The sequence below is a fragment of the Heliconius melpomene genome, chromosome 2 (genome assembly GCF_056956725.1).
Source record: "Heliconius melpomene rosina isolate 202511_hmr_F chromosome 2, ASM5695672v1, whole genome shotgun sequence".
Classification (NCBI taxonomy): Eukaryota; Metazoa; Arthropoda; class Insecta; order Lepidoptera; family Nymphalidae; genus Heliconius; species Heliconius melpomene.
In genome coordinates, this window is record NC_140390.1 from 5,787,210 (window position 1) to 5,797,950 (window position 10,741).

The 10,741-nt window shown below is 30.0% G+C and overlaps 3 protein-coding genes across 3 annotated transcripts; 2 read left to right on the top strand and 1 right to left on the bottom strand.

Moving 5' to 3' along the window:
• Nucleotides 1-1,269: 1,269 nt before the first annotated feature.
• On the top strand, nucleotides 1,270-5,467 carry LOC146540573 (fatty acid-binding protein 2-like). Its single transcript, XM_085200609.1, has 4 exons — nucleotides 1,270-1,389; nucleotides 2,011-2,177; nucleotides 2,672-2,782; nucleotides 5,396-5,467. The coding sequence occupies exons 1-4, from the start codon at nucleotides 1,320-1,322 to the stop codon at nucleotides 5,450-5,452; spliced, it is 405 nt and encodes a 134-aa protein (XP_085056735.1). The 5' UTR covers nucleotides 1,270-1,319; the 3' UTR covers nucleotides 5,453-5,467.
• Nucleotides 5,468-6,190: 723 nt separating this feature from the next.
• Nucleotides 6,191-7,993, top strand: LOC146540574 (fatty acid-binding protein 1-like). Its single transcript, XM_085200595.1, has 4 exons — nucleotides 6,191-6,305; nucleotides 6,670-6,836; nucleotides 7,253-7,363; nucleotides 7,844-7,993. The coding sequence occupies exons 1-4, from the start codon at nucleotides 6,236-6,238 to the stop codon at nucleotides 7,898-7,900; spliced, it is 405 nt and encodes a 134-aa protein (XP_085056721.1). The 5' UTR covers nucleotides 6,191-6,235; the 3' UTR covers nucleotides 7,901-7,993.
• A 563-nt stretch (nucleotides 7,994-8,556) lies between these two features.
• On the bottom strand, nucleotides 8,557-10,733 carry LOC146540575 (general transcription factor 3C polypeptide 4-like). Its single transcript, XM_085200574.1, has one exon. The coding sequence runs from the start codon at nucleotides 10,588-10,590 to the stop codon at nucleotides 8,632-8,634; it is 1,959 nt and encodes a 652-aa protein (XP_085056700.1). The 5' UTR covers nucleotides 10,591-10,733; the 3' UTR covers nucleotides 8,557-8,631.
• Between the last annotated feature and the right edge of the window lie 8 nt (nucleotides 10,734-10,741).

Below are 10,741 nucleotides of genomic sequence, written 5' to 3' on the forward strand. Positions count from 1 at the left end.
AAATTTAATCATTAAAAGAAAATAGCAAGAAGAAAAAAGCACAATAGGAAATTATGCTTAACGTTCTCATCGCATCACCTTATCTTATTCTCTTTTTACCTCTCCTTTATAAAAAAAAATATATATTCTATTTTAAAAAATATAATAATAACTATATTATAATACACATTAGTCGAAGAATTATATTATATGTATACGTATCGTACACTTTTGGAACTGTCTTTGACAGCAATAGCAAACCAGTTCCAACCCCACTTACATGGTAATATTTTACAACTACAGCTCTAATCTAACATAAATTTATTACAGAAAGATAATTAACTAACATTTAAAGAAGATGATATCACAAATCTTCTTTTCCATTCTGTCTTGCTTCTCAAAACTGTAAAGGATGGACATCATAGCTCACGGCTCGTTCTCGATCCCATCCTAATATGTTATAGTATTCTTAAGAGCCAGGAATTGGACGAAACAATAGCATGAGTGCTCTCATTGTTTCTCCTATACACCTGTAAAACAACAGCTTGAAATGAGAATGATGAGGAACGGCGACCGGCACTATGTGGGTAACAGTGTGAATCTGGCCTAAATTGTGAAAACAGCTAGAATTATGAATCATACACATAAAAATGATTCACTAAAGGGAATCACGTTGATAGAAATTTAGATATAAGTAATCAATGATTAATATCTGTGAACAGAATATTCTGAAAAAAATAATAATGATATATTCTTTTAGTTTCTAATGTATTTTTTAAAAGAAAGTAAAATTTAATAAGTATCAGTAAATTATATATACAGGGGGTCCTCGATGGAAGACGTGCGTGCTAGTGCATCCCCCCCAAGGAATCCTAACATCCTAACATTTCTACTGATGCTAACATACATGGGGAGTATGGAAGAGAAAAGTATGATTGCTTTATTCCTAAATATTTAATTAAATTTATATTTTCATTTCTCCGCTCTGGTGTCGAGGTGAAACGCGGCGTCGAGTTCCGCCACTCAACACTCAAAGACTCCAGAGTTCAGCGGAAAGTTTAGGGAAACCACCACCACAAATTGTATGTAGATATTAGTATCTACTTCAAGAATTTACGTTTTGATCTTGATTTTCATTCAATTTAAATGTGAAAATGGCCTTATGACAACTAATGACAATCGATTTTGATGTGCAAAGTACGAAATTGCAATAAATAAGATATTTAGAGATAAACAGGTGTTCCAAGCATTTGTTGATATATTTCACGGTTAATATAAATATAGGGTACGATTTTCTCGTATTTATTGGACATTGTCAGCGCTCACTGAAAGACTGAAAGATGGCGTACGTCGGCCAAGTATACAAACACGAGAAGGATGAAAACTTCGAGGGATTCGTTGCTAGTTTGGGTAATATTTAAAATTATCATTATCATCATTATTAGCTCATTTTTTATATTTTTATATACTTAAAAATAATTAATTTATAATATTTTTTGGCCTTATCTCTCTATTTTTGTAAACAAGAAGTGTAAAATTATTTTATTTTTAACTGACTTCTGTAAGAAAAGAAGGTTATCAATTCGACTGTATTTTTTTTTAATATCTTAAATTATGTATTTTTGTTTTCTATAATTAATTCAGTAATATTTTTTGTCATTATTGAATTAATTATCTTAGGTATATTTTTATACATTAAATTAGGATTTCTTAAAATATTGCAAAAAAAAATAAATACTAGGTATATTTAAATAATAATAGATAGCTACAATAAATTCGAAAGTAAGATAAATTTTTCCTACCCAGCCTTCTACGTCTTCTCGTCGTCGTCTACGTCTTCGCACTTCTTGTTTGATTTTAAAATATCTATTTGTATAATTCAAATTTAAATGTATTTAATTACAAAATAATTACAAGTTATTTAAATACATAGTAAATACTACGTAAAGTTGATTCTTAAAATAGTTTACAATTTCTTTACCTTCCATAATTAATAATTAATCAGATAAATAATTAATTCTTCTTTTACAGGCATTCCCGAGGACAAAGCCAAACTTTTGCTCAACCATAAGTCCATAGAAAAGCTAGCTAAGAACGGTGACGAGTACATTCTCTCCAGCACCAGTCCCAGTGGTACAAGGGACGTCAAATTCCAAGATGGAGTTGAATTCGATGAGGAAATTTCTGCAGGAATCGTTGTAAGTTGTAACCTTTAAATTATAACTGCAAAATAATTCTTTGCTTCCATTGATAAGTAATAAAATATTGACACGTTTTTTTAAAATAATTTTACAATGTTTTTATGGCAGTGAGCTAGAATTGTATTTTTTCTTCCGCATATAGCAGGATAGTGACTAAAGTTGTTTGTTTCTATTTAAAATAAGTTTGCTAAGTTTTGTTTAAAATTGAAAAGTCCTTTTCAGTGTGCCAATTCTTAAATCGACAATTTAGTTTACTTTTTTAACATCGGCGCAAATACTCGTAATAAAAGTAGCAAAAAAATTCAAATATGTAGGAAAAATACGGTACCGGGAATTACTGACTTCACTTGTTTCTATCAGTCATCTTATTAAATATACTAGTCTGTCTCTCATTTATTTTTTTCTGATTTTGATTAAGGTTAAATAGGCTTTTAACATTAAATTAAACTATTTAAATATAGTCATAATTACATTTGTTTGTTTAATTTCAGTCAAAGAGTATCTTTAAAGTAAATGGCAACGTAATTGTTCAAGAGCAAAAATTCGGTGACGGCCGCAGTTTGACCTTCAAGAGAGAATATAGTCCAGATAAACTTATTATTGTGAGTATATATATAAGGTAAATGTACGGGAGTTCGGCAGTTTAAGGCTCTCATAACTTTAAACTATTGTAAATACATTATTAAAGGTTATATGAATTTGCAAATTTTAGTGTGATCAAAGTGGGTCTTTTGGCAGTAATTTAATGTGTGAATTATGCGGTTTAACTTAACCTTAATTTTTATATTAATTTATTTGTGGACCTCTAATTTGAACCCTACTTCGTGATAAAATTTAGCTCTGTTTCTAACTTCGTGAGTTTGTGTCCCCTATTTCGGGTCACAAGTTTTTACCTCGCAAGTGAGGTTTTATAATAAAAAAAATTAACGCCTTTATTGGTTTGGATTGTAAAGAATTTGTAAATAAAAAAAAATAGGTAGATCAGCTTAACGACATTAAAACTTTCATAAAAAAAAAAAAATCAAATTAAATCATCTTCACGCTGTATCCCGCACACAGCAGGATAGGCCTAGGTAGGTAGGTAGGTAGATAGGTAGGTAGGTAGATAGGTAGGAACCTAGTGTTTTTAAAACACTCCGTTCCCCACTTTCTGCGGAATTCCGGAGTCACAGCATGTTAAGTGGCACAACTCAACGCCGTGCTTTGCCTGAAATATAAATTTAAATAAATATTTTCTATTTTCTATACTATTCCTATTTTTATCTCCTGGAGTGGGGATCGAACCCACAACCAGTCGGTTTTACAGTCACACTTTGTACTCCTGCGCCACGAGTAGCCCCAACTTTTATAATTTACAAATTATATAAGCTCAGTTTTAAACTACATTTTTGAACGTTTATATATTTTTTTTATAAAAAATATATAAAAAAACTCAAAATTCAAGTTAAATTTTTTGAAGCTAGGTATGCCAGTTTATAGAACTATATATTTTCGCAACCAGTTTGTACGGCGTTTTTTGTTTAGTAGGTATATATTATATTCCTGAAAAATTCTTGAAAAAATAAAAAGATCTTTATTTAGACTTATAACAAGACTAAGATAAACACTATTAACAAAGACAAAGAAGTCAATGTGCTGATTTTACGTAGATTTATTTGTCACGAAGTTAGAGAAAATAATGAAATGTAGGGGATCTTATTTCGTGTTACTGATTTTAGTAACTTCCGCAGTTCTGTTTATTCAGTATTTTTTACATTATGTAAAGTAATCATTAACAACCACGTATATTCGATAAAATACACAAAAATAAATTATAAAGGTTGATTAAAAAATAAAATTACATTGGCAGTACCTATACGAATTTAGCTTAAAATTACCAATTCAGGTTACCTTTAAAATAGTAATATAGAAATTTAAGTGGACAAAACATATACCGAATTTCGATCACGAGAAACTTTAATAAATACAGTAACTGATTTTAAGCTTTAAATTTAAATTATCTTAGTTATAACATAAATATAAATTTATTAAAAAGTATCTAAGATTTCCCTAATTCGGTAGTAACACGAAATAGCGGACACTTGATAAATAAAATGTCTGCTATTTCGTGAATCGATTTATTGCAATTTTAAAAGAATTTTATGCTTCCATCTATTTTTTTTTTCAATAAAATGTTTAATTATAGAATACAAAAAAGCATATATTCAATGTTTTATTCGAATAACTTACCTTTGTCTTTCTACAACCTTAAGAAATTCTTACCCTAGTCTTACGGTCGCAAGCATCGCAGACACGTTACAATGCAGTTTGTAGCCAACTCTGCGTTTAAAATGTCGCTATACGCTCAATTTTATCATTAAAATATTGTTACTTAGTTTTTAGACAGTTGAAAGTATAAAGATTATATAACAATATATAGTTTCCGTAAATAATACTTAAATTGCTTATTATTTTTGCCAGAAGCAAAACTCACGAAACCACGTACTATCACGAAGTTACCGTCACTTACCTTATATAAAGAATAAAATTTAAAATTTCACAAACTCACAACTAAATAATATCCAGGTGGGATGGGAACCTAAGGTTAATACACGCCTGTTCTCCATTAAGACACTTCCGTTCTTCACTTCCCGGTGAATTCTTGCGGTATTGAGTGGCGGAACTCTTCACCTCGGTTATAATTGTAAAAATGTCAGGTGCTAAGTATAATAAAATACTTAATAACCACAATTTATTGTTCCTCTTTTACATATACACACTTCTAACACTGTTTCTATATAACACTTTACACTTATACACGTTTTAAAACGCATAGTTCCAACAATGACACTGATTTTAAATACTTGAACACTGTCACAATTTTACACCTTACGACAGGCAGAATAACGACTGCACTGACTCAATCCTTCAAAAACGTCACTTTTTATAGCCGTTCCCTTCCTCTTTTATAAATAATTATGTGGCTATTATTATTTTATTTTCTGTAAAATTGCCCTCACACTGACAATTGTCTTACATAATATACAAAACAACTATAGTAAAAAAAAATCAGCTTCACAGTGTATCACAGCACACAGCAGGGTAGGCAGAGGGAACCTAGTGCTTAGTCACTCTGTTCCCCACTTTCTGCCGAATTCTGGAGGCATTGCGTGTTGAATGGCAGAACTTAACGACGCAAAAATATGTATAATACATATTATATAATATTGTTTCAGACAATTAAGGCCAGCTTTTGGAATGGCAGCGCAGTCAGACACTACGTTGCAGAGTAATTAATATTATATATTTGATTATTTTATATATTATTAAAAAAATAAATTAATTAAATTTAATATTGTTTTAATTATACATAACATGATAAAGTTAGAACGGAAGTTAAATTTAAATATATAAATTAATATTTTTTATTAAATACGACAGTTTTTACAAGTGAAATTTGATAAAATACCAAAAGATTTAAATTACAATTTATTAAGTGTATAACTGTATAATAGATAATACTCATAAAATTTTTAAAAAAGCGGTCGAAGCCGCGCGTGAATTGCTAATTAATAAGTCGCGCATTAAGGCCATCAATGTACTCTACGACATTTGTACCGTACGACATAAGTACATGGCAAATAAACTTAAAAAGTAAGTGATATAACACTTTTTTACATATTATATTTAATAATTTAAGCTATCATGTTATGAATAATTAAAAAATGCATTTTTTACAATTTACAATTATAGTTAGATAATATTTTTTTTCACGAAGTAGCGTCTCTTGTTAATATAATTGTTACGTGTTTTTACTTTTGTCATTCGGTCGTTTTTTTTTCGATTTTTTTCAATACAAATGTGAAAAAGGCTTTATTGATAAATAAATGATTATCGATATGTATAAAGTTCGTAGGATGTGTGTAAAGTTCGAAATTGTAGTAAATAATAGATAAAGAGATAACAGGTGAGGCAAACGTTTATCGATACATTACACGGCTATTATAAATATAGGGTACGATAAGGCTACGATACTTTTTTTATTCTGTTATAAGAGTTCACTGAAAAACTAAAAAATGGCGTACATAGGCAAGGAATACAAACACGAGAAGGATGAAAACTTCGATGCATTCGTTGCTAGCTTGGGTGAGTTATTGTTTGTCAGCTTCACGCTGTATCCCGCACATAGCAAGGTACGAAGAGGGAACCTAGTGATAAGATACTCCGAGGGCAAAGCGCGGCGTTTAGTTCCGCCTTTCAACACGCAATGCCTTCGAAATTTGCGACGATTACGCGAGTTAGCTATTTTTTTTAGTTGCTTATATAATTTATAATGCTTAAAATAAGTATATTTTTTTAATTAATAATTTGTATGTATTTTTATAGTTTAAATTATTATTTATTTGTGATTAAATTACTACATTTAAATTACTAATTGGAAAAATAATAGAGTATTGCAGTGTTATATAACCTTTAGCTTCTAAAAAAGTATTGGTGTGTTCTTTTGCAGGCATTCCTGAGGACAAAGCTGAGATTTTGCTCAAATATAAGCCTTCACAAAAGTTAGCAAAGGAGGGTGATGAGTACATTCTCTCTAGCTACAGTCAAGCTGGCTCAAAGGACCTCAAATTTCAAGATGGAATCGAATTTGATGAGGAAATTACTGAAGGAGTCGTTGTAAGTTCGTAATAAAATATTAATACCTACATGATAAATATTTTTACATTTTTAAACAATTTTATAATTTTCTGTCTATTAGGGCTGGGAAATGAAAATAAAATTAATATTATCATTCTCCTGAGTGAAAATCAAACCCACAACCATTGTGTTTACAATCAGTGTCTATCTCTCCGTGTCACGCCTCTTTCTTCTCTTCTTTGTAAGAAAGTTGTTCTTTTTTTAGGGTTTATACCCAAAGGGTAAAACGAGACACCCTATTACCATCACGCCCCGTCTGTATGTCTGCTCATCTGTCACCAGGCTATGCTTCATGAACCGAGTTTAAATTTTCTTAGATGATGTATATATTTTTATATAAAAAAAATATTTAAAAAAGAAACTAAATAAATTAATTTTTATTTGTTTAATTTCAGTCAAGGACAATATTTAAAGTAAACGGCGACGAAGTGGTTCAAGAGCAAAAATTCGCGGACGGCCGAGTGTTGACCTACAAGAGAGAATACAGCCCGGACAAACTTATTGTGGTAAGTGTACATAATAATATGGAAATAAATAATATAGCATATTTTTAAATAAAAATCAAATAATGATAATTAAAATAAAATCAGCTTCACGCTGTATCCCGCAAACAGCGGGATAGGCAGAGGGCACTTAGTGTTAAGACACTCCGTTCCTCACTTTCCGCCAAATTCTGAAGGCATTATTTCATTTCCTCGAGTGGAGATCGAACCCACAACCAATCGGTTTATAGTCACACTTAGTGCCCCTGCGCCACCACTGGCCTAATAATTGGATAATGGTAATTTATAATCAAATAATACCTATAGTATTTTTTACTCAGTTACCAATTTTTACCTTGTACCTAGTACTTATTAGGTTGTTAAAAGTTTTTCATGTTAAGTTTCACTCCATACTGTATCACGCAAATAGCAGAGTAGGCAGAGGGAACCTAGGCAAAGCCGCGATATTAATAAAAATATAACATATAAGTAATATTGTTTCAGACACTTACCACCAGCTTTTGGGATGGCAGCGCAGTCAGACATTACGTTGCCGAATAGTTAATGTTATTAATATTAGATATATATTTTAATTATCTTATAAATTCATTAAAAAATTAAATCACTAAATTTAATATTATTTGATTAAAATAAGTACATAAGGTAAAGTTAAGCGGGAATTAATTTTGAACTAGAGTAATATTGAAAATTTTTTTGGTGATATAGAAGAAATGTAGTTCTTAATGTAAAGAATACAATGCATTCCTATATGAAAAAAAAGTTACAGGAACAAAAGGAAATTCACCCGTTCCCCACTTCTTGCATAATTTTGGAAGCAATGCCATGGGCGTAGGAATAGAGGAGGCCCAGTGATCTGTGCCTATCCCAGAGTAGTTATTCCAGAAATATTACTTACAAAAAATTTGTTCGCAATTAATAAACGTGTCTATTCAAAGCTAAACTTCAGCCTAAAACCCCCAAACAACTCAACGTCGCCTTGCACCTCAAGAACAGACCAAAGAAATGAAAATAGTAAATAGTATTTCATTGTCCTCAAGCGGGAATCCAACCCACAACCTGTCGAGTTTAGTCACACTCTTGTGTCCCAGTGCAGTGACTGGTCTGTACAAAGCAATTTTTTTTAAACAGGTTGGCACACATAAATTACTTGATTTTAAAGTTATGTATGTAAGAGACAATTTAAATTAAATACTTGATACTAATACTATTAAAATAATATAATCTAGAAATTTTCTATATATGTATAATAGATATAATAGCTTTAAATATATTTACACTGGTAAACAACTATTAGACAAATATAAATCACAAAATACACAAGTTGGTTCTTTATCTATCAGCTCGCTCCTTGCTGTAGCACCACAACTTTTACAAACTAAATAATCATCATCATCAATAAGTGTAAAAGAAAGGCAACAAAACATACTAAAATGCCCCGATGGACATGAAAAGTCTTTTATTTCTTCATCACAACCCTGACATATGTATTTAATGTTAGAAATTGGCATTTTAAGGACATCTTCTTTGATGTAATCCGTTGCATTTTTTGAATATAACTCACAATAGTAATATAAATAGTTTTTACCACCACTAAAGGTTTCATTATCAAAATCTGTCAATTCATTACATTTTTCATGTTTTTCATAAATTCTGTTGAGAACAGCTACAGCTTGTAATAAAAGTATTTTGTTTTTTATAATGTCTATTGACGTTTCTGGGAGCGGTTCATTTGTACTTGTTGATATTGATTTATCTAAATTATCATATAAAATGAGGCAAATTAAATAAAACTTTAGTTTATATATATCTGTCTCACCCTCTTCTAATAATCTGTTATAATCTAAATCTGGTAGTTTTTTCGTTTTAATAACTTTACATCTGAAAAGCTCAATGTGATCCCATATGTCTGTCAATTTTCTCGAAGGATTGTTCAAGATATTTGCAGCATAATCTTCAATATCACTTTCACGACACAATAAAGCTATATCAATTTTTAATGTTTTCTGTCTGTACAACACTTTTCTGTCTATCAAAGTAAGTGCCAATATGGCCCTATTTTTTGACAAACTAAGTCCACATAATTCATATGATTTATAAGGGTCTTTGGTTTCTAACAACTTAAATGATATTTTTGTTTCACTATTATTTAATGAATATTCTATTTCATATATCTTTATATTATTTGTACATGTGTAAATCACATTATCTTTTTTTGTAATACAAGTTATTTTATTATCATTTATATTATTTATACTCTGTGAGAGCAGATTAAAAGATTTGTCATACAGTTGCATTACAAAATGTCTGTGTTTATTAAAGAATAATAGTAAATTATCATTTTCTTTAATATACTCTAGATGTGTCACGATCATCCTGTCTTTATGTGACCACAGAATATCTTCATTTAATAGTTGGATTTTTTCATTCATTATTTCACAGTGATTGGCCACAATTTGTCCATACTCGTTTGAAACAAGTAATATAAATTTTTCACTCTCTATGGGAATCCAAACTATTTCTACAATTTCCCATTCTTTACTAAGTTTGCCATAAAATTTTATATCTAAATTATTATTATTTTGTTTTAAACACCAAAATAGTATATCGCCAGACTTTTGAGCAGTTACAAAGTAACATGATTTATCAGGATTTATTTTTGGGGCCCAGCAAATTGAAGAGGTTTGTAATTTATAAACAGCCTTTTGTATTTCTATAAACTCTTTTGGACAATTCTTGAGGTTTTCGTATTCTTCTTGTAAATATTCTTTCACTTCGTTAGAAAAATTCATAATACTTGACCAAATTTGTTTTTTTGATCCATATAATTCGATATTTCCAATACTGTTGACAGTTGCAATTATAACTTCATGATTATTTATAATATTTTCCGGGGACCATTTGTATGTAATTATATTTGTCATCTCCTGAGCGAGATAATTATTATGTGACCAAAAAGCAGGATTCGTAATCATTTCTACAAGTTCCAAGTTCGTTAAACCGTTTGCTGCATAAGTTGCAAGATAACCAGACGGCAAGGGACTCTCATAATTGCTTGTTATTGTACATTCATTTATATCGAGAGTTTTTTCTATACATTGTAAATTATATGATAAATCCATCATATGTAAATTTTTATTTCCCCGAATAGTAAGTATTGAATTTTCCCATGATACAAGAGTCTCTTCATATTTATTTACATTAATTCGCTTACGACACACTTCTTGCAACATTTTAAATGCAATTTCAATTGATAATAACAATAAGTCCTTTTATATTTTACTTAAATTATTTCATATTATAGGTTATTTAACAGTAACTAAAAAAAGAATCAAAACAATAAAATACAATGGACATTAGACACATTTTTTTGACAACCGACAT